Source organism: Thalassophryne amazonica, chromosome 15 (genome assembly GCF_902500255.1).
Source record: "Thalassophryne amazonica chromosome 15, fThaAma1.1, whole genome shotgun sequence".
Taxonomy (NCBI): domain Eukaryota; kingdom Metazoa; phylum Chordata; class Actinopteri; order Batrachoidiformes; family Batrachoididae; genus Thalassophryne; species Thalassophryne amazonica.
In genome coordinates, this window is record NC_047117.1 from 82624959 (window position 1) to 82650090 (window position 25132).

The following is a 25132-nucleotide window of genomic DNA, read 5'->3' on the forward strand; positions in this document are numbered from 1 at the left end:
GTCCGGTGGGTTGAGCGCGCCGCATACAAGTAGTTTCCGTGCTCAAAAGACCAAGATTCCTTGTGGATAGGACATGCGCAGAACACAAAATAATGTTCCTTTCTATGGGGATATTCCGATGCGTGTTTATATGACCTGATATTCGAGTTAGAAAAGGAGTAACCCAGGAGTCATATTCAGGTTTTTAAAAACCGGAATATGAGTATATTCGGGTTTTTGCGGGTGTTTACATGGCCGTGCGCAACCGGGTTATTGCTAATATTCCGGTTATGAAAGGGTTATTGGCTGCATGTAAACGTAGTCACTGTTACCCATAGTGCAATATGGCTTTCACTATGGCACATTTGTGCAAAATTGTTGTAAGAGTTCCAATTTAGTATCAGTCTCTTCACTCCCACGCTGTTTGTCCTTTTCCACTTAAGATTTGAGCAAAAAGTCACCAAACAAATTTATTGTCAGGTACCATTTGTCTTACTGACAGTCCCAAAGTTTTGGCAGCCACAGGTTAGTTATACTCCAAGAAGGTTATATAATAAATTGGCCTTTAAACTGTGAATCCATTTATATCAGTGGAGAGAAACAATAAGTTGGAAATCTTCCATCTGTTTGAGGTTGCATTCACTGTTAATACAGTGACACATTGCACTATGGGTAATCAGGTTGGGCAATTCGGCTGTCCATCGGTGATTGCTGACTGACATCACGATGTGGCACCACCATTGTTGGCTGTGTAATTTCTCTATGGGGTTCACGCTGCTGCACACATGGTTATTTTTGGAATACATGGTTGCTAGTTTTTCAAAAATTTTAAAGTTATCCCTTATTCCAAACAATATTGGAAGAAATAAATATAGGAAAAGACAATCAGTGCTTCAGAAAACCAGATAATGGAAAATGGCATATTGTGACTCAATTTGCATTTAAACACAGTTTATTTGTGTGCTGAGCCAAAGAAGCACCAATTGTATTGGATTTTTTTTTAGGACTTTATGGTTTTATTCGTGTGCCAGCTGTCGCTATATGCAGGAAGTCAGTCAGTCAGTCAGTCAGTCAGTCAGTCATGTGCACAGAGCCTAGTAAGTACTCTAAGTACTAGAGAGCACAGTCCCAGTGCTGACTACTAAACGTGAATGGCTCTTCACGGAGCGCGAGATGCCACTTTGTACCTGGGCAAAATATTAATGAAGTGCCCAGATGTGACATGTTTTCATATGCATTTTCAATGCGGATATGTGAGTGAACACACATGGGAAAATCTTGCAAAATACGTTTTAAAATACTGTTCTGACCTGGATATCGAGCCAGTAAAATTAATTTATATTAAATTATGTAAGGAAATTATTACACTTACCCTGACGTCTACACATTCCGAAGTCTTAGTGTTGGACGTTACACTGATCCAATCAGCAGCTGAGCCACAGGGCCTCACGGAAAAAGTAACAAGAATAAGCAAAACTGCTTAATTATAGAAGGAAATGTCTCCCTTCTTCCTCCGTTTTGTGGCTTTGGCAACCAGCACAGCTTTCCAGCATTTTGCACCTGCTTCTTGACGAGATTCTTTGAGCATCTGTGCGCGCTGCCTGCTGAGTTGCCCTGATCTAAAATGGTGACTGATCCAAAATGGTGACCATGCCTCCTTGCTGGGACACGTCTGAGTGCGACTGCAGACTCTAGTACTCATATACGGCTCTGTGGTCATGTGACATTTCACTTGTGATCATGATTACGTCAGTTGTACTGCTCCGATTGTCACCAAACGGGGTATATGCAATAACATCTGTGCTAATTGGCTGATTGTTGGCAAGCTTGGTATGTGTGACCCCAAGAAGCCTATTGGAGTCAAAGGTCAAATTCACTGATGTGTACTTTGTAAAAGCCAGAAAAGCCTTGTCATTGGTAAAGTTATCAACATTTTGCCCAGGGTGCCATGGGTTAGTGCAAATTGCGTGCTTGTCTTGTTCATTGAGCACAAAAGCAGGCAGTTGTTTTGGGACATTCTGAAACTACATTATTTATCGAGGACCGCAGAAGTAAGTTGTATTTGTCCTTAACATTGACACTAAGTGAATTCTGCAAGGACAAGGACGGTGCTGTGTTTTGTGCTCAAATAGCAATGAATTGAAAATAAAATGAATTGGCTTCCTTTTCTGCCTTTTGGGCACATTTAATACAACCCCTGGGAAAAATTATGGAATCACCAGCCTCTGAGGATGTTCATTCAGTTGTTTAATTTTGTAGAAAAAAAGCAGATCACAGACATGACATAAAACTAAAGTCATTTCAAATGGCAACTTTCTGGCTTTAAGAAACACTATAAGAAATCAGGAAAAATAATTGTGGCAGTCAGTAACGGTTACTTTTTTAGACCAAGCAGAGGGAAAAAATATGGAATTACTCAATTCTGAGGAATAAATTATGGAATCACCCTGTAAATTTTCATCCCCAAAACTAACACCTGCATCAAATCAGATCTGCTCGTTAGTCTGCATCTAAAAAGGAGTGATCACACCTTGGAGAGTTGTTGCACCAAGTGGACTGACAAGAATCATGGCTCCAACATGAGAGATGTCAATTAAAACAAAGGCGAGAATGATCAAACTCTTAAAAGAGGGTAAATCATCACACAATGTTGCAAAAGATGTTGGTTGTTCACAGTCAGCTGTGTCTAAACTCTGGACCAAATACAAACAACATGGGAAGGTTGTTAAAGGCAAACATACTGGTAGACCAAGGAAGACATCAAAGCATCAAGACAGAAAACTTAAAGCAATATGTCTCAAAAATCAAAAATGCACAACAAAACAAATGAGAAACGAATGGGAGGAAACTGGAGTCAACGTCTGTGACCGAACTGTAAGAAACCGCCTAAAGGAAATGGGATTTACATACAGAAAAGCTAAATGAAAGCCATCATTAACACCTAAACAGAAAAAAAACAAGGTTACAATGGGCTAAGGAAAAGCAATCGTGGACTGTGCATGACTGGATGAAAGTCATATTCAGTGATGAATCTTGAATCTGCATTGGGCAAGGTGATGATGCTGGAACTTTTGTTTGGTGCCGTTCCAATGAGATTTATAAAGATGACTGCCTGAAAGAGAACATGTAAATTTCCACAGTCATTGATGATATGGGGCTGCATGTCAGGTAAAGGCACTGGGGAGATGGCTGTCATTACATCATCAATAAATGCACAAGTTTACATTGATATTTTGGACACTTTTCTTATCCCATCAATTGAAAGGATGTTTGGGGATGATGAAATCATTTTTCAAGATGATAATGCATCTTGCCATAGAGCAAAAACTGTGAAAGCATTCTTTGCTATAGACACAGGGTCAATGTCATGGCCTGCAAATAGTCCGGATCTTAATCCAATTGAAAATCTTTGGTGGAAGTTGAAGAAAATGGTCCATGACAAGGCTCCAACCTGCAAAGCTGATCTGGCAACAGCAATCAGAGAAAGTTGGAGCCAGATTGATGAAGAGTACTGTTTGTCACTCATTAAGTCCATGCCTCAGAGACTGCAAGCTGTTATAAAAGCCAGAGGTGGTGCAACAAAATACTAGTGATGTGTTGGAGCGTTCTTTTGTTTTACATGATTCCATAATTTTTTCCTCAGAATTGAGTGATTCCATATTTTTTTCCCTCTGCTTGGTCTAAAAAAGTAACCGTTACTGACTGCCACAATTTTTTTTCCTGATTTCTTATAGTGTTTCTTAAAGCCAGGAAAGTTGCCATTTGAAATGACTTTAGTTTTGTGTCATGTCTGTGATCTGCTTTTTTTCTACAAAATTAAACAACTGAATGAACATCCTCCGAGGCCGGTGATTCCATAATTTTTGCCAGGGGTTGTAGTAGAGTAGCTACATGGAGTAAACAGAATGTTCTTTTAAAAAAAGCTAATTTTGGGTGCACACAATAATCATAGCTTGTCACAAGATCTCTGTGTTTAAAAACACACTTTAAAACAGGACTGTCTTTTGGAATTTCATCGTTCTGATTTTTTTATTTGATGCAACGATTCTCATGTAAAATTCAACATTCATACTTGAGATGTGGCTCATTTAAGTCTCATTATCGTTTCTGATGTGTTAGTCAGCAGTGAACACAGCTGAACCAAATAGTCACAGCTGGGTTCTGATTTTTTTGTCTGATTGCACCCCCTGTAGGGCCCCCATGAAAATGGACTCTGATTTGCCTCATTCACCGGCCGTGAGCCTGGCTGAAGAAGAGGAGGCTGACACAAGTGACTGGAAGCTTCCGCTGGCCTTCATGAAGAAACGTCACTTCGAGAAGATTGAAGGCTCCAAGGCTTTAGCGCAGAGCTGGCGAATGAAAGACAGGGTAATTTTCTTTTCATTTGTATGTTGTAATTTTACAGGTTAAAGGTATTCCTTGTGTTATAGTGCGATTTGAGGATTGTACGGTGTCTCTTCAGTGGGTCGGTTTGATTCAAATCCATGCCACCAACAGTGGAGTGCATGTAGAATAATCCAGGGTGAAAGCTTAATCACATGTAACGTACATTGTGTTTAATATCTTAACTTCACTGCACAGCACCTCACCACCTGTTACCATTACACATGAAAAGTATGGTGAGCTTTAATGCAACAGATCATTCGCAAAGCAACTTTGTTGTGTTTGTGTAACATTGCATAGACATGCCTGCCACCTGCTGGATGGTTAGTTGATGCTGAATTGGCTGGATGGATTAGGAGCAGGTGTGGTTGTCAGTTTTTGGTTCTGTTCAGAAATTAGTGCAGTGGATAACTGAAAGAAAATCTTTCAAATGGTGCAAGCACCAAATGTGGCACAAATACACATTTGACATTACCCTTTTGAAAAGGCTGGGTGTCCACTTGAATTTACAGTAGGCAGCCAGATAGGGGTCAAAATTAAAAGATCCTCCAGTCATCACAGAGATTTCAAAAAGGTATAGTTTGGACTATCTATGACTGAATGTTATGGGGGTAAAAACAGCAAGAATGGTGACAAAGGTCAATTTCAGTTTGTACAGGGATTAAAAGTTAAAGTTACTCTAATTTTGGAAAAATTTAATGCCGCTTATGGGTTGAGTTAATAGGGTTATAAAAATCAAATCAAATCAATTTTATTTATATAGCGCCAAATCACAACAGTTGCCCCAAGGCGCTTTATATTGTAAGGCAAAAGCCATACAATAATTACAGAAAAACCCCAACGGTCAAAACGACCCCTGATGAGCAAGCACTTGGCGACAGTGGGAAGGAAAAACTCCCTTTTAACAGGAAGAAACCTCCAGCAGAACCAGGCTCAGGGAGGGGCAGTCTTCTGCTGGGACTGGTTGGGGCTGAGGGGAGAGAATCAGGAAAAAGACATGCTGTGGAAGACAGCAGAGATCAGTCACTAATGATTAAATGCAGAGTGGTGCATACAGAGCAAAAAGAGAAAGAAACACTCAGTGCATCATGGGAACCCCCCAGCAGTCTAAGTCTATAGCAGCATAACTAAGGGATGGTTCAGGGTCACCTGATCCAGCCCTAACTATAAGCTTTAGCAAAAAGGAAAGTTTTAAGCCTAATTTAATAGTAGAGAGGGTGCCTGTCTCCCTGATCCGAATTGGGAGCTGGTTCCACAGGAGAGGAGCCTGAAAGCTGAAGGCTCTGCCTCCCATTCTACTCTTAAAAACCCTAGGAACTACAAGTAAGCCTGCAGTCTGAGAGCGAAGCACTCTATTGGGGTGATATGGTACTAAGAGGTCCCTAAGATAAGATGGGACCTGATTATTCAAAACCTTATAAGTAAGAAGAAGAATTTTAAATTCTATTCTAGAATTAACAGGAAGCCAGTGAAGAGAAGCCAATATGGGTGAGATATGCTCTCTCCTTCTAGTCCCCGTCAGTACTCTAGCTGCAGCATTTTGAATTAACTGAAGGCTTTTCAGGGAACTTTTAGGACAACCTGATAATAATGAATTACAATATTCCAGCCTAGAGGAAATAAATGCATGAATTAGTTTTTCAGCATCACTCTGAGACAAGACCTTTCTAATTTTAGAGATATTGCGCAAATGTAAAAAAGCAGTCCTACATATTTGCTTAATATGCACATTGAAGGACATATTCTGATCAAAAATGACTCCAAGATTTCTCACAGTATTACTAGAGGTCAGGGTAATGCCATCCAGAGTAAGGACACCATGTTTCTAAGATTTGTGGGGCCAAGTACAATAACTTCAGTTTTATCTGAATTTAAAAGCAGGAAATTAGAGGTCATCCATGTCTTTATGTCTGTAAGACATTCCTGCAGTTTAACTAATTGGTGTGTGTCCTCTGGCTTCATGGATAGATAAAGCTGGGTATCATCTGCGTAACAATTAAAATTTAAGCAATGCTTTCTAATAATACTGCCTAAGGGAAGCATGTATAAAGTGAATAAAATTGGTCCTAGCACAGAACCTTGTGGAACTCCATAATTAATCTTAGTCTGTGAAGAAGACTCCCCATTTACATGAACAAATTGTAATCTATTAGATAAATATGATTCAAGGCACTGCAGCGCAGTGCCTTTAATACCTATGGCATGCTCTAATCTCTGTAATAAAATTTTATGGTCAACAGTATCAAAAGCAGCACTGAGGTCTAACAGAACAAGCACAGAGATGAGTCCACTGTCTGAGGCCATAAGAAGATCATTTGTAACCTTCACTAATGCTGTTTCTGTACTATGATGAATTCTAAAACCTGACTGAAACTCTTCAAATAGACCATTCCTCTGCAGATGATCAGTTAGCTGTTTTACAACTACCCTTTCAAGAATTTTTGAGAGAAAAGGAAGGTTGGAGATTGGCCTATAATTAGCTAAGATAGCTGGATCAAGTGATGGCTTTTTAAGTAATGGTTTAATTACTGCCACCTTAAAAGCCTGTGGTACATAGCCAACTAATAAAGATAGCTTGATTATATTTAAGATCGAAGCATTAATTAATGGTAGGGCTTCCTTGAGCAGCCTGGTAGGAATGGGGTCTAATAGACATGTTGATGGTTTGGAGGAAGTGACTAATGAAAATAACTCAGACAGAACAATCAGAGAGAAAGAGTCTAACCAAATACCCGCATTACTGAAAGTAATATGTCTTTGGGATGGTTATGAGTTATGAGGTTATCTGCTTTAAGCTGCGAGTTTGTGAGTTATACCACGGAGTCAGGTACTTCTGATTTAAGGCTCTCTTTTTCAGAGGAGCTACAGCATCCAAAGTTGTGCTCAATGAGGATGTAAAATTATTGACGAGATAATCTATCTCACTCACAGAGTTTAGGTAGCTACTCTGCACTGTGTTGGTATATGGCATTGGAGAACATAACAAAGAAGGAATCATATCCTTAAACCTAGTTACAGTGCTTTCCAAAAGACTTCTACTGTAATGAAACTTATTCCCCACTGCTGGGTAGTCCATTAAAGTAAATGTAAATGTTATTAAGAAATGATTTGACAGAAGGGGGTTTTCAGGGAATACTGTTAAGTCTTCAATTTCCATACCATAAGTCAGAGCAAGATCTAAAGTATGGTTAAAGTGGTGGGTGGACTCATTTACATTTTGAGCCAAGCCAATTGAGTCTAATAATATATTAAATGCAGTGTTGAGGCTGTCATTCTCAGCATCTATGTGGATATTAAAATCGCCCACTATAATGATCTTATCTGAGCTAAGCACTAAGTCAGACAAAATGTCTGAAAATTCACAGAGAAACTCACAGTAACGACCAGGTGGACGATAGATAACAACAAATAAAACTGGTTTTTGGGACTTCCAATTTGGATGGACAAGACTAAGAGTCAAGCTTTCAAATGAATTAAAGCTCTGTCAGAGTTTTTGATTAATTAATAAGCTGGAGTGGAAGATTGCTGCTAATCCTCCTCCTCGACCCGTGCTACGAGCATTCTGACAGTTAGTGTGACTCGGGGGTGTTGACTCATTTAAACTAACATATTCATCCTGCTGTAACCAGGTTTCTGTAAGACAGAATAAATCAATATGTTGATCAATTATTATATCATTTAATAACAGGGACTTAGAAGAGAGAGACCTAATGTTTAATAGACCACATTTAACTGTTTTAGTCTGTGGTGCAGTTGAAGGTGCTATATTTTTTTCTTTTTGAATTTTTATGCTTAAATACATTTTTACTGGTTGCTGGTGGTCTGGAAGCAGGCACCGTCTGTATGGGAATGGGGTATTGGGGGGATGGCAGGGGGAGAGAAGCTGCAGAGAGGTGTGTACTAAGACTACAACTCTGCTTCCTGGTCCCAACCCTGGGTAGTCACAGTTTGGAGGGTTTAATAAAATTGGCCAGATTTCTAGAAATGAGAGCTGCTCCATCCAAAGTGGGATGGATGCCGTTTCTCCTAACAAGACCAGGTTTTCCCCAGAAGCTTTGCCAGTTATCTATACTCAACAAAAATATCCAATGGATGTCGACATTGTTTAACCTTTACTTTGCATGCCAAACTCAACACAGTCAAAACTATTCCATTTATTAATCCTATTTACTCAACCAATGATTTGCACAACGTTTTACCAAATTTGGAGCAACTTTCACTTTTGACCCCTTGTACAAAGTGAAAATGACCTTTCTCATGATTTTTGCTATTTTTTACCCCATGACGCCATAGAATTCAGTCATAGATGGTCCAAACTATACCTTCTTGAAATCTCAATGATCAGACAAATAATATGGAATACCTTTCAATATACCGTAATTGAAGCATTTTAAAATTTTGACCCCTGTGTAATTCTTCCATTGTCCCCTACCTGGCCATCTGTTGAAAATTCAAGCGGACACTCTGCTTTTTTCAAAAGAGTGACATCTAAGGAGTATTTGTGCCAAATTTGGTGCTTGCATCACCATTTGAAGGATTCCTCTGTAAATATTCTTTTATCTGCTGCACTAAATATACTATATCAGTAAACCGTGATCTTATGATTGCTTCACCCTCGTTAGTTTTTGAAACTCAAAGAACACAGTCACTTGTCCACCCAAACCCTGCGGAAAGGAAAGCAGACACTTCCTCATTCTCTCTGTCTCAACATGTGAGGTTTTGAAATCACCCCTATGTCTTTTTATGAGCTTGTAGGTTTTTGTTTCCAAAGCCATGATCACAGTTGTTTGTATGTTGTATGTGATATATGTTGTATGTGATATACGAGGTCTCTTAGATAATAAACCGACCCTTTTATTATTTTTTTAACTATATGGATTTGAATGACATGCGATTACACCAATCATGCTTGAACCCTCGTGCGCATGCGTGAGTTTTTTCACGCGTGTCGGTGACGTCATTTCCCTGGGGCAGGCCTTGAGTGAGATGTGGTCCCGCCCTCTCGGCTGAATTCCTTTGTTTCACACGCTGCTCGAGACGGCGCGCGTTGCTTTATCAAATTTTTTCTGGACCTGTGAGGAATATCCGAGTGGACACTATTCGAGAAATTAAGCTGGTTTTCTGTGAAAGTTAACGGCTGATGAGAGATTATGGGGTGTTTCTGTTGGTGTAAGGACTTCCCACGGAGCGGGACGTCCTGCAGCGCTTCCAGGCGCTGTCGTCGGCCTGTTTCGAGCTGAAAACATCCTAATTTAAGGCTTAATTCACCCAGGACATCGTGAGAGAACAGAGAAGATTCAGAAGAGGCCGGCATGAGGAATTTATGCGGACATTCCACTGTTTAAGGACATTTTTTTAATGAAAGACGTACGCGCAAATTCGCTGAGTCGTTTCCGTGACGACTCGGCAAATCTGTGTGCGCCGCGACAGGAAAAACACCTCCATGTTGAAAACCATTTGTAGAATTCAGGCGGCTTTTAATGGCTTTCAACAAGTGAGTAACTGAGAAATTGTTTAACAGCTTGGGCATGTTCCAACTTGCCCGTTAAGATTTCCAACGGAGGTGTTTTTCCTGCCGCGACCCCCCGCGGTCGGGTCCAGCCCGACATGCAACTCTGCCCGTACGTTCTTTCATTACAAAATGACCGTTAACAATGGAATGTCCGAATAAACTCCTCATGCCGACTTCTTCTGAAAGTTCTCTGTTCTCTGACGACTTACTGCGTCAACAGAGCCTGAAATGTGGAAGTTTTCAACTTGAAACGGCGAGACGCTGCCGCCTTGAAGCGCAGATCGCTGTCAGGCGCCGTGGACCGTCCTTAAAGCGACACTACCAGACCAAAATCTCTCATCAGCCGTTAAAATTTTTACCGAAAACCAGCTGAATTTATTGAATGGTGTCCACTCAGTTGTGTCTTACAGTTTTGAAAAAATTTTTATCAAACAAAGCAACAGTCTCTGAGCCATTCCTAAACAATGAAAAAAATCGACGAGCGGGTGGACGACTCCTCACTCAAAGACTGCCCACAGGCGAATGACGTAACCGACAGGCGTGAAAAAACTCTCGCATGCCCACGAGGGTTCAAGCATGTCTGATGTAATCACACGTGATTCAAATCCATATGGTTTTTGAAAAAAATAATAAGGTCGGATACTTTTCTAATAGACCTCGTATGTGTATTGCTTAGGAAGGCATGACTCAGTTTTTTTTCTAAAAATGAAGTAATTAGTCACATTTTGATTGACCAGATCCACATGTTGTAATGCCCCACTCGATCTTCTTCCCACCCCCTTCTTTCATGAAATTTGGTTAAATGCACACCCTAAATTAAATTAATTTCCTGGACCCAGCACATTGTAAAAAGCAAAAAATAACAAGTTTTTACAAGGTTTTTTTCCCCCATTGCCTCCGTGTCTTACCTGTGACAATGTCATCAATGTGCGCTGGTCTTTCCTGAGTTTTGTATATGGACCCGATGACTCAATATAACTTAAGTTTTTCATGGACAAATATAATTTGTAAAATTCATTAGCTATTTTACCCATGCACGCAATGTTTTTAAAGTTAATTAATTAATTAATTTTTAGAAGTAGTAGACACATGCCAATGATGTCAGTTGGAGAGTTTTCAGTGACAGCGTTGGGCACGAGGCAGAATGGTTCTGGGTCTGTCAGAAAAAAGAAAAAAAAATAACCTCCCTGATTCATGGCGAAGTAAGAGGAAGACAGAAGTCTTGCTTCAATTTGAAGTCTTTATTACTGCGGGAGTGCCATCACTGAAGCACATTAGCAAACCTAGAAACTTACTTTTTTTTTTGGTGAAAAGTTAACTCCGCGGACCTTCGATCCAGTCATCAGCCATCTTTGTACTCCTCATAGAAGCTGTGTGATGACATGCACAATGTGAGTGTCCAATCGGAATTGGTTCACCGTCACATGGTTTTCCAAAATCCAATCGTAGGGCAGATTTACCTCACGTGATAAACCAAAGATCGTTTTTAGGAGTGATGTGTTACCAGTTGGCCCTTTTGAATAGCCATCTGGCTGCTTGCTCCAATGTGCCCTGTGCCATTATGCACAGCGATCAGTGAAAGTGAGCAGATGGAGGGACTCTGATGACAATCTCACGTGCTCAAACACAGAGTGTGTGAGTTTTAGAGATGCTCCACTCCTCATTACCGGTGAATGTTATTGAATAAGCCTGTGGCAAGCTCTCTCGATCCGGCATAAAGCACTGTTTACCATATCAATGGAGCGAGGGGGGAGGGGCCACTCCTCAGAGTGTAAATGGGCCAAAGTGTGAAAGCTGCTTTCAGAGCAGGACAGAACACTCCAAAACACAGTAGAAGTAGAAGTTTGTGCTATTACCTTTGTGTAATAGCAGACAGAAATTGCTCTGAGATGAAGACAAACAAAACACATAGACCATTTTGTATATATTGTTCAAAATGTGCATTTGTGTTTATTGTTTGAATGTTTTTGTTATACAGTCTTTCACACAAGAGCCCAAATTACCTTTATAAAGTGTCAAAACAGTTGTTTATTATAGTTTACTGTGTGTTTTGAATAAATATGTGTGGAAAATAATTTCCGCTTTACTTTTTCCTTTCTTATTTCTGATTGTAAACCTTTATTACACTTATAAAACACGACTATAGCATATATATTCTGAAAGTAGAGGTTGTCCTGAAAAAAGAGACATAAAACTTGATTGTGGGATACAGGGAGAGCTGTTATCAGTAGAACCCGACCGATATATCGGCCAGGCGATATAAGCCCTTTTCAAAGTACTCACTATCGGCCGAATTTTTGCCGATAGAACACCAATAATTTCTCATAAACAGAACAGTTACTGAAATAATGTTTATGTCGGCAATGTAAAATGTCCTTGCACCGTTTGTCCAGTAGATGGAGCTCTGACTCCATTCATCTGAGAACTGCTTACACCCCTGCTTAAATGTGTTCATCACCGGCCCCCGTAGTTCGCCGTCACACTGCACTGATCGGCTGACAAAAGCATACAAGTAAGTTTATAAGGATCTATATCCTTATCCTGAACCTATATCTAAGTTGCAGCAACAAGAGGTACAAAATCAGATGTATTTCACAACTCTTTTTAAGGACATGTATATGCTAATTTCACAAAGGTTTAATTTTTGATTGCATTTTTTGAACTTGAAAATTCTTCTCTGTTATAAAGTTAATCAATATGAGGACAAAGCTTCAGCTTTTAGCTCATACCTTTTTTGTTAAGGGTCCAAAAAAGAATATTTTATTCATAAAAAAAACCAAAAAACAACATTGGCTGATTTATTGGCTATTGGCAAATCAGCCGATTTATCGATTATCGGCATTTTTTTCATCCAAATATCGGTATCGGCATCGGCCTCAAAAAATCCATATCGGTCGGGCTCTAGTTATCAGCAATAATAAATCATTCATGCCAGGCGAGTGAACTGTCCAAAAAATGCCCCTCGGACCTCAGAGGTTAAATTCATAATCAGAAATATATTTGCACATTCCTGTCCCCAAATGAACATAGAATGAACTGTGGGAAAAACATGAGGGAGGGATGTGAGCTAAAGCTTTGAGAAGGCAGAAACCTGCAATGAGCCAGTGACTATCACTCTCTGTATTTATGGCTCTACTTTTGTATCAATTTGCCCCGTTGTGCTTCAGGCCACCCCTGCTCCAGTATGACAGGTGGGTCTCACAGCTTTCCCTTCTGAATACTTCCAGTGGCTGTTCCTGTCTCATAAAGCTGTCGTTTGATCCAGTGCAGGGCGACCACACTGATTATTTCCTTGCCTCGCGGCTACAGAGTAGTATACTTATAATGGTGAGGAACGCCAAGTCGTCATACATAACTCTCACCAACTTGGCACTTACTGCAGAATTTCAGCCACATGAAGTGCTCACGTTACCCTGCTGTTTGAACTTCGCTGGAATTTCAATGCAGCCCCTGGTGAGCTGTCGGTTTTTTGAGAAATGTTGGTTAAGAAGCCGTCGTTAAACAGACCTGCCATATTGATTTCAAATAGGTCGTTGCGGCCGGTGGAAACGGTCCATTTTTATCAGCAAGTCAGGCTGAATCGACTGGGACGTTTTTCATGGCTCCCAAGTGTCTTCAGGCTCGAGACCTTCAGGTGTGCACTTGTAAGAAATGTGTTTTTATCACATTCTCTGAGCTCAGAGAGCTACAACTAAACTTTGTGTGTTACATGCTCAAAGAATGTGGCTTTGAACGCAACTTTGATACCCAGTTATCAGACGGATGTTCAAGGTTTGCCTTGAGTCATTTGTTTGTGATGTTGCACCGCAAAATAATGATTTTTTTGTGGTTTGTTTGCTTTGGATTTAGAACAATCTAGTGTTCACTTTTTGGGAGGTGAGGGTGGGTTTTATTCAGTTGTGTAGTCAACTCTGGGCACCTGCACTGGTAGCACACTTCGCTGTATCCACGTCCCCACGGAACTGCCTTGGGTCCTGCATTGGAACCATCCAGGGCATTTTTTCTGTCTGTTTTTATGCTTTCCTTCTTTTTTTTTTTTTTTTTGAATGGTTGCCATGTGGCACTGTAGTTTGTGTATTTATGTAGTCCAACTGATCTTATGCCATCTACTTGCTGCTCTGCTTTAACTTGAATCCAGAATTTGGGGGTAATTCTAGTTCTGCCAGATCTATAAATTAGCACAGCCGGTTAAGATTTATAGTTTATTTGCAAGTTTTTTCAAATGTCCATTTTCAGTTAAATTTCCAGTTCTTTTAGTCAACTCTGAAAACGTGAGCTGATGCTGTGTGTTAGCGCCGCCACATCCACCACCCAGAAATTTAGAGCATGGTGGTGTTAGGGTGCGGGTAGAGGACCTCCAAAATAGAGATTCCGCTTGGTTGCCCACAAATTAAAAAAAACCCCCAAGAAAAATAATAATTAAACAAGAGTAATCGTAGATTTCTGATGTCGACCAGTCCGATCTGGATCACCTCCAAAATTCAGTGGAGTCTTCTGTGCCCTAAAATCTATCTGTGGTGCAAATTTGGTGAGAATCGTTTAAGTATTTTTTTTTTTTTTACATAATCCTTCAAAACCTTCTTGATCCAGATCTGGATTCAGATCACCTCCAAAATTGAATGCAGTCTTCCATGCCCTGACATGTATCTGTGATTAAAAATTTACCACGGGAATAGTTGGAGGCGCGACATGAAGAACAAAGACAGAGACTTTCTTGTTGCCTGCATCTCCACTGCTGCTGCCGGTCATTTTTTCTGGACCAGTTTGTCCCTCGGTGTACTTCACTTCTTTATACAATCATCGAGCTCCAAACCAACATCACATGCAGTTTCCCTCCATGAATTGCTGGTCATTTGAGTGTCTTTGTAGTTTTTCAACGGCGTGTTGTAAAGGTGGTCATATATGCGGACTTTCTTCTCCCAAACGTACCTCTGTTTGGTTCATGATCAAAATGTAATCAGCGTGTCCACTGTAAAAAACTTTTAAATGTGATGGGAGATGAAGGATGAAACCGCTGAGGGCTGTGTGGCTACGGAGATGCGGAGATGGAGCAGCATAAATCAGGCTTTACTCTTGACCCAGAACAGTTGCAAACTTGGACAATCCGAGACGCTCAGCTTCTCAAGTGGTGTAATTGGGGTATCCACTGATCTTCAAAGAGCACAGCATCATCCACAAAGTGGAGCTCAGTAGACCTTTCCTAGTAAAGATCTCCACCATTTTTAGATGATTATATGAACGTAAATGGCCAATTTTCTTGAAGATCTCTTTAAGGCATTGAATTGCAGTGGTGTGCAGATGTTGATGATTATTTTGTTTTTTGTTTATACGGTTTTGTGGGGTGATGGCAAATGAAGCTTTGTCATGTTGCGAGCGGTGATTGAGTCAGTTGGACAGCCGTTATGATAATGACTTGGTGTGTGAACCATTAAGTCGGGTCATTGCAGCGTGAAACAGTGAGACGTGTGAGCGGTTTGAAAATGAAGATCTGTGCTGTGGGAAATCAGACAGATACATTGCAATGTGTACACACACATGCACACACACACAGTTGTGTGAGTATGAAGGACGTGTAGGAGGAGAGGGTCACCGTTGTACAATTACAATCCCCACGGGTCAAAAAGATTCAATTCTCTGTCTGATTAATGTCTGCTGCTGAATGCGCCGTTGTGCACTCCTCGTTGTGCATTCTACTCATTGTGCAGTATAGTTTGTGTGCAACATTGCTGCACCTGCTACGTGCAGCTGTAATAAGAGCTTTCTGGCGCCGGACGTCATATCGCTATTGTACAGACTACAGTAGAAGGTCGGGGTTGACCTCGGGTCACACGTGGCTCCACGGTCTAATTAAGTCGACATATTGTTGATGAAGGATGATCAGGCGTAACATCTCTCAGTGATGTTTTGGACTATAAGACAGCTTTGCCTCATTTGAAGTTAGTGGGCAGTGAATGAGTTGGATTGGCTTTACATTATATTTCAGTTTTGTATGCGGGTTCTCCTGCTTGCTAAAAAAAAGCAGAAGAAAAACAAAAGAATTTCATGAGTAGATGACTTCCTTTGTTGCTTGTTGGCTGATTTTTCCTCTGATCACTGAACATGATGTATTTCAAAAAGCAAACTCACCGGAACCTTGACCTGATAAGGACCGCAATGATTGCAGCACAGGCTTTGGGCCACATGTGCCCGAGACTGACATGCTTGTTCTTTGCCAAGTTGTTCGCTGTCATTTAAAAAAAAAGCTCACAGGTTGTTACAAAAACAGAACTTGAAATGGAATAAAAACTAACAATAAAACCTGAGATACCTTTAACGGAGTCGGAGCTTCTTCTTAAAATATTCACAACTGTAAGTTGTGCTTGTCAGGAGAAATGCCGTCATACTGGCAAACTTTTGTACTCAAGAACCGTGAAGCTCTCAAAATTGAAATTTTCATACATTAATACAGGAAGGTCAAAGCGCTGTGTGCTAGAAAGGAAAAAAAATCATTTTTCAAATTTTCATCAAATATCTGACATTTATAAATGGCTTTTTTACTGAATTTTTGAAAAGGTGAATAATCGCACTAGTACAGATAATATTCATGCTCTTAAACCTCTTGAACTTAAAACATTAAATTAACTTTAATAACGTTGAATTGATGGTCAAAAATTGATTTCCAAAACTTTGGCTGGTTGCTGGGCTGACAGCAAAAAAATTTATATTGATTTATTCTTTTTTTTTGGCCCATATATATATTGTGATATATGAATATCTTGCAGGATCATCTTTTCTGTATCCAAAAATGCTGTAGTGCTTATGTCAAGCCTGTATGTGGCACAGTAACACTTCCACGAAAAATAGAGAAGAAGATGGGCACATACACGTAACTGGTGTAAGGAGCTAATCAATGTAGTAGCAAAAGGCTAGAACATTTCGAATCGGCAAACTGAGTAAATAAAGTTTTTTTTTTTTTTAATCTTTCGTCATTTCAGCCAAATTTGTCATCACAGCCCACGGAAAACTGTTTGGAAAGAGTTTAATTCCTTATCGTGGAAATTCCTTGTGAATAGCAGCATTTTTAAAGAAGTCCCTTGGTGCGTTTATCAGCCTGAGCTGAAGGACGTCACTAAGAAGAAGAAGAAAAACAAACAAATCACTTGTTTTAAAAGCTGATAGTCCTTTCTGCAATTATTTTATTAGCGTCACAGTGCTCCATTTATTCACGATCAGCGTTCACCAGAGCCATCCGTCTTCTCCTCAGCTTTCTGTGCAAGATGAAAATAAATCTCATTAATGATCTACCAAGACAAAATAAATGTATTTTAAATGACACTGTTAATAACAACAACATGTCATTATTTCTGACCGCCTGAGGTTACAGAGGCAGGGTTATGACATCATTATGGAAACACACGGAAATGCGAATCCAGTGTTTTCAGACTTATCCACTTTGGGACCCGTTTTCAGAAAGTATCATTTTCTGCCACCAAAAACTGGTTCAAGTTGTGAGGGAGCGGCCTGTTTTTTTTTGTTTTTTTTTCCAGCTGAAAATGTGGATTGATACTTTACTTGATACTGAAAGTATCTTGATACTTCAAGATACTTGAAACTTGATACTTTTACTTGATACTGATACTTTACTTGATACTATTAAAGTGCAACTCTTCAGGGTCCTGGTGCTTGCCATGTTACTTTATTGTTTTGAGACTGAGACACAAACCGCTGACCTAAGGTGATGACTGGATGTCTTTGGTCCCATGTCTCTTTGGAGAATCTTTAGGTATTGCTAGAATGGCTGATCCTTGGGTATCGCTGCAATGACTTTGTGTTAAACAAGCTGTTGCTTATGGAGACTCAGATGAATGTTGTTTTCATTGTGAGGGAATGTTGGCTATGGCATTTTGACCACGTGGCTCGGTTCTCTGAGCTCAGAGGATGTGCTAACGTAAGAAGGTTCGTACACTCAGCTCCCAATGAGAAGGCTTGAGGTAACGTGTAGCATGATATATTTTGTACGTCTGGGTTGCCTCATGAGAGACATCAGGCCATAACGTTGAGCCAAATCAACAGGTTGCATCCATACCAGATCCATTGTTGCAACCAGAACAAAACAAGAGAAACCAAAAGAAAGTAGTTTTTAGATTGCTGTGAATCTAATATTCATTCAGTAAAATAGATTAGATATCAATCAATCAATTTTCAATCAATTTTTTTTATATAGCGCCAAATCACAACAAACAGTTGCCCCAAGGCGCTTTATATTGTAAGGCAAGGGCCATACAATAACTTTAGTAAAACCCCAACGGTCAAAACGAACCCCCTATGAGCAAGCACTGGCTACAGTGGGAAGGAAAAACTCCCTTTTAACAGGAAGAAACCTCCAGCAGAACCAGGCTCAGGGAGGGGCAGTCTTCTGCTGGGATGGTTGGGGCTGAGGGAGAGAACCAGGAAAAAGACATGCTGTGGAGGGGTGCAGAGATCGATCACTAATGATTAAATGCAGAGTGGTGCATACAGAGCAAAAAGAGAAAGAAACAGTGCATCATGGGAACCCCCCAGCAGTCTACGTCTATAGCAGCATAACTAAGGGATGGTTCAGGGTCACCTGATCCAGCCCCAACTATAAGCTTTAGCAAAAAGGAAAGTTTTAAGCCTAATCTTAAAGTAGAGAGGGTGTCTGTCTCCTGATCTGAATTGGGAGCTGGTTCCACAGGAGAGGAGCCTGAAAGCTGAAGGCTCTGCCTCCCATTCTACTCTTACAAACCCTAGGAACTACAAGTAAGCCTGCTGTCTGAGAGCGAAGCTCTCTATTGGGGTGATATGGTACTACGAGGTCCCTAAGATAAGATGGGACCTGATTATTCAAACCTTATAAGTAAGAAGAAGAATTTTAAATTCTATTCTAGAATTAACAGGAAGCAATGAAGAGAGGCCCACTATGGGTGAGATATGCTTATTGAAACTTTATTGATCCCTTGGGAAGACTTCCTCAGGGAAATTGAGGTTGCAGCAGCATTGTATAGCAGCACACAGGATAACAAGCACACAGAGTATCAAAAGTGAAAGTAAAAAAGAAAAAAAACAGTTTGCAAATAGAAATATAAATACCAGGCATACTGGTCAATAATGGTTTACTGGCAACTGCTGTTCCTCTCATTCCCGATCTTTGTCTTCCTGTCCCATTCTTCCTGCAATCATTTCCCAAACATTGTTGTATTTTTCATTTCATAAATTTTGCACATTCTCCATTTGGGACAGATCAGGACTTCAGACAGTCCAGTCCAGTACCTGTAAACTCTTATGCAGCTATACCTTTGAATTCATGCAGAATGTGGTTTTGCGTTGTCTTTTTGAAAAATTCCCAGATGTTTCTGGAAAACATGTAGCCTTGAAGGCAGCATATGCTGCTCTAAAATCTTAATGTATAATTCTGCATTAATGCTGCCAACACTGAAGTATAAATTACCTCTGACCCAACCACATACCACGGACAGACCTCAGCTTTTGGACTTGTTCCTGATAACAGTCTGAAAGGTCCTTTTTGTTTTTGGTCTGGAGCACACTGTGCCCATTCTTTCCCGAAAAGATTTGGAATACTGATTTGACACTTTTCCACTGTGTGATGTCCATCCCAGATGTCTCCAAGCCCAGAGAAGTTGATGCCCTTCTATACAAGATTAACATAAGGCTTCTTTTTTCTGTAGTAAAGTTTTTAAGTGGCATTTGTGAATGTAATTTTATATTGTATTGCTTGACAAAGGTTTCCCAAAGTTATCCCTTGCCCATGTAGTTATACCAGCTATTGATGAATGACTCTTCTTGATGCAGTGCTGTCTGAGGGATTAGAGATCACCGGTGTTCACCATAGGCCTCCTCGCCCATTATGCACCGACATTCCTTCAGATTCGTTGAATCGTTTAATGATATTCTGTACTGTAGAGGGAAAAAATATGCAAATCCCATCCAATCTTACTTTGAGGAACATTGTTTTTAAACATTTCAATAATTTTCTCACACTTTGTTGACATACTGGAGATCCTTTGCCCGTCTTTGCTCCCCCTCAAAGACTCGGCCTTTCATGGATACTGCTTTTCTACCAAATCATGATTATGACTGCATGTATTTATTGATTAACTCATTACTAAATTTCCCCAGTTTCAACTTTTTTTGGAATGTATTGCGGGCTTGAAATGCACAAATGTGTTTTTATATAAAACAACTGAAATGGTATTGACCACACAAAACATAACATATCTTTGGTTCAAACCTTCAACAATTAAATAAAAGTCAAAGTAAATGCAAGAATCACTTTTTGTATTTTCCATGCCGCCCCAAATTTTTGTGTTTTGGGGTTGTATAACCTTTGTTAGATTACTTTTTTTGTTAATTTTCTCAACTTTAGAGAATGCAAGTTCACTTTTACCGTGTCCCTTTTGTGCCTCTTGCCTCCTCCACTGTCCCTTCCTTTTTATTTCCCCCCACAATTCCATTGCTTTCTGTGTGTGCACCCGAATAACCGCAGACTTTGTTCCCACGTCTACTCCTGCTGTATGATGCGCTTTTAGATCTGTTCATGCCGAGCAGAAATATGTACAGTAGTGTTCAGAATAATAGTAGTGCTATGTGACTAAAAAGATTAATCCAGGTTTTGAGTATATTTCTTATTGTTACATGGGAAACAAGGTACCAGTAGATTCAGTAGATTCTCACAAATCCAACAAGACCAAGCATTCATGATATGCACATTCTTAAGGCTATGAAATTGGACTATTAGTAAAAAAAAAAAAAAAATAGAAAAGGGGGTGTTCACAATAATAGTTTCATCTGCCGTTACGCTACAAACTCAAAACTATTATGTTCAAACTGCTTTTTTAGCAATCCTGTGAATCACTAAACTAGTATTTAGTTGTATAAAAACAGTTTTTCATGATTTCTTCACATCTGTGAGGCATTAATTTTGTTGGTTTGGAACCAAGATTTTGCTCGTTTACTAGTTTGCTTGGGGTCATTGTCTTGTTGAATCACCCATTTCAAGGGCATGTCCTCTTCAGCATAAAGCAACATGACCTCTTCAAGTATTTTGACATATCCAAACTGATCCATGATACCTGGTATGCGATATATAGGCCCAACACCATAGTAGGAGAAACATGCCCATATCATGATGCTTGCACCACCATGCTTCACTGTCTTCACTGTGAACTGTGGCTTGAATTCAGAGTTTGGGGGTCGTCTCACAAACTGTCTGCGGCCCTTGGACCCAAAAAGAACAGTTTTACTCTCATCAGTCCACAAAATATTCCTTCATTTCTCTTTAGGCCAGTTTGTGTTCTTTGGCAAATTGTAACCTCTTCTGCACGTCTTTTATTTAACAGAGGGACTTTGCAGGGGATTCTTGCAAATAAATTAGCTTTACACAGGCGTCTTCTAACTGTCACAGCACTTACAGGTAACTCCAGACTGTCTTTGATCATCCTGGAGCTGATCAATGGGTGAGCCTTTGCCATTCTGGTTATTCTTCTATCCGTTTTGATGGTTGTTTTCCGTTTTCTTCCACGTGTCTCTGTTATTTTTGTCCATTTTAAAGCATTGGAGATCATTGTAGATGAACAGCCTATAATTTTTTGCACCTGTGTATAGGTTTTCCCCTCTCCAATCAACTTTTTAATCAAACTACGCTGTTCTTCTGAACAATGTCTTGAATGTCCCATTTTCCTCAGGCTTTCAAAGAGAAAAGCATGTTCAACAGGTGCTGGCTTCATCCTTAAATAGGGGACACCTGATTCACACCTGTTTGTTCCACAAAACTGATGAACTCACTGACTGAATGCCACACTACTATTATTGTGAACACCCCCTTTTCTACTTTTTTTTACTAATAGCCCAGTTTCATAGCCTTAAGAGTGTGCATATCATGAATGCTTGGTCTTGTTGGATTTGTGAGGATCTACTGAATCTACTGGTACCTTGTTTCCCATGTAACAATAAGAAATATACTCAAAACCTGGATTAATCTTTTTAGTTACATAACACTATTATTCTGAACACTACCTCATCATAGTTAACATCAATTTTACTCCTGTAACTTTTTTGTGATCCTTTTATTTCTTACCCCTAAATTAAAGCCTTTTGTACAAAAGAAGTTAACGTTTTTGACACTGAATTGACTTAAATTGGATTTCATATGTATTAGCCCTTCTGCCGAGTGCAGTTCCTGAGCTTTGAGCACTTTGTGAAGTTTCCACCTGCCAAGCGAAGCTTTACTTTGCATGGAAACGCTGTGTTTTCTTTCTATTGTATCGCATGTCCTTCAATAATGAGGCAGATTCAGCGAGTAATCATTCATATCCTGTCACAATATTTTCCCCCTGGTTTTTTTCTTCTTCAATTTATTTTTTTAAATAAATCAGCAGCCTCCGTGTTGCCTTTTATTTTCCCCCAGTGCCTCTGGCACTGTTGTAATTGACACTATGACAGCGGGTGTTGTTGAAACACTTTACTCCAGTGGAGTGCTGCATTGGTAAAAGAATTTAAAGTTAGAGTTTTTGTATTAAGGTATTCATCATGTGCATCCCTCTTGTGGCATCACTTTGGAAACGGCTCTCAAGCGTCGACGATAGTTGGGCTTTAAATCTGTTTTATTTGGACGTCTTGTTTAATTTTTAGAAGCGGCGTGAGCTGCTGTGGTGCCTTGTGATATTTCCTGGATGACAAATGATTATTTTCCTTTTTTCCAATTAGCTGTTGGTAAATGGCATGCACACAAACACGTGCACATTTAGTTTTTCTTATATCCTTCCTTGCTGGTTTCCACACATGCAGAGTCAGCAGTGGAGGAATGGAATCAATAATTCATCAGTAACTAAGCTGATTGTAATCATGTGTAAGTGTGACAGGTGGTCGTTGCTGCTTTATTGTCTGCATCATTAGCTGAATTTAATCAATGAACACAGCTTATTAACCACAATATATATTTTCATTTGTAGCAAACAATGTGTTTGCTTACAGCTACAAATTAGATTTGCTGATAGTGATTTTAATCACAGGAGCAGAGTCACCCTGCTCAGCAAAAAGAGGTTTATTCTTGAAAGAAAATAACTGAATTCAGTTTGTAGGTGGCAAAGATCCACGCTGCCGAAGTGTGACATACAGTTCATACAGAAATGGGCTGACTTTTGACCAGTAACCAGTAAACCAGTATTGATCAGTATGTCTTGTATTTATATTGTGTATTTGTATTTGCAAACTGTTTTTCTTTTTTTCCACTTTTGAAACTCTGTGTGCTTCTTACCCTGTGTGCTGCTATACAATGCTGCTGGAACCTCAAGTTCCCTGAGGGAGTCTTCCCAAGGGATCAGTAAAGTTCTATTTAATCTAATCTCTAATGTAATCTCTGTGTGCAGGGGAAATGTGGTATTTGTGTCTGACATTCATATGTATATTTATACAGTTTTAATCTATCGGGGTTACAAAAAGAAACAAACAAGCAAAAAAAAAAATTTACTGCAAAATTTTGTATGTGGATTCCGTGTTTTGTGAGTTTGCAAATTGTGCAGACTTAGAAAAAAGTGAGCTGGTACGGTTGGCGAAACACCTAATTTGGCCTGAAATGAGCAATTTATAAAATATATGAATTCCCCTTAGAATGTGTGTTTTTTTATTGGCTAATTGTGTTTTAGTTGCTTATTGCTAAGCTACACCAGGACAGCAGCGTGTTTTTTTTTTTTTTTTTTCTCTTCCCTGCACTGGTAACTGTGTCGGGGTTGTATAGCAAAAAAAAAACATCTGAGTGGGTGGACAGGTGGGTTAGTCTGTCCCTGCAAAACTGTGGAAGGAGAAAGTTAAAAATGGTAAATGCTGTCATATTGTTAACTTTCTAAATTACAAGAGCACATAATGAGGGTAAAGTGATTAACTTTGGTTAAATTTGGTGCTTAAATTTGATCAATCAAAAGAGCAACTTTTGTTTTTCTTATGTAGAATCAATGACTTCTGCCTCCTGCTGAACACGCCCACTTATTCCACCTTTGTTGCTTTAGTGAATTATGAAACGCTTTTGTTGACTGACTGTGTAATACTGCGTATGATGGGTACAGTTGCAAAATCCTAGTAGATTTATTTTTACACCCGCCAAGGACAGCTTTTATTTATTTGTCTGTGTGTCTGTCTGTTAACAGGATTATGCCAAAACTACTTCACGGATTCTCACTAAATTTGCACCACAGATAGATATTAGGGCACGGAAAACTCCGCTGAATTTTGGAGGTGATCTGGATCAAGGTTTCACTTTATGTAGGCTTTGAAGGATTATGTCAAAACTACTTCACCGATTCTCACCAAATTTGCACCACAGATAGATATTAGGGCACGGAAAACTCCACTGAATTTTGGAGGTGATCTGGATCCGGGTCCAGATTCTGGATTAAGGTTTCAATTTATATAAACTTTGAAGGATTACGTCAAAACTACTTCATGGATTCTCACCAAATTTGCACCACTGATAGATATTAGCGCATGCAAAACTCTACTGAATTTTGGAGGTGATCTGGATCTTGATCCAGATTCTGGATTAAGGTTTCACTTTATATAGGCTTTGAAGGATTATGTCAAAATGACACGGATTCTCACCATATTTGCACCACAGATAGATATTAGTGCACGCAAAACTCCACTGAATTTTGGAGGTGATCTGGATCTTAATCCAGATTCCAGATTAAGGTTTCAGTTTATATAGGCTTTGAAGGATTACGTCAAAATGACACGGATTCTCACCATATTTGCACCACAGATAGATATTAGTGCACGGAAAACTCCGCTGAATTTTGGAGGTGATCTGGATCAAGGTTTCACTTTATGTAGGCTTTGAAGGATTATGTCAAAACTACTTCACCGATTCTCACCAAATTTGCACCACACATAGATATTAGTGCACCGAAGACTCCACTGAATTTTGGAGGTGATCTGGATCCGGGTCCAGATTCTGGATTAAGGTTTCAATTTATATAAACTTTGAAGGATTACGTCAAAACTACTTCATGGATTCTCACCAAATTTGCACCACTGATAGATATTAGCGCATGCAAAACTCTACTGAATTTTGGAGGTGATCTGGATCTTGATCCAGATTCTGGATTAAGGTTTCACTTTATATAGGCTTTGAAGGATTACGTCAAAATGACACGGATTCTCACCATATTTGCACCACAGATAGATATTAGTGCACGCAAAACTCCACTGAATTTTGGAGGTGATCTGGATCTTAATCCAGATTCCAGA

General features: G+C 39.7%; 1 protein-coding gene across 9 annotated transcripts in view; it reads left to right on the forward strand.

Moving 5' to 3' along the window:
* Window positions 1-25132, forward strand: part of rptor (regulatory associated protein of MTOR, complex 1) — a 323941-nt gene that overhangs the window by 1236 nt on the left and 297573 nt on the right. For all 9 annotated transcript variants that reach the window (XM_034188053.1, XM_034188054.1, XM_034188058.1 and 6 more), the window contains exon 2: window positions 4173-4347. In XM_034188053.1, the coding sequence (XP_034043944.1) occupies window positions 4180-4347 (168 nt within the window). In that variant the 5' untranslated portion in view covers window positions 4173-4179. The remainder of the gene's footprint in view (window positions 1-4172; window positions 4348-25132) is intronic.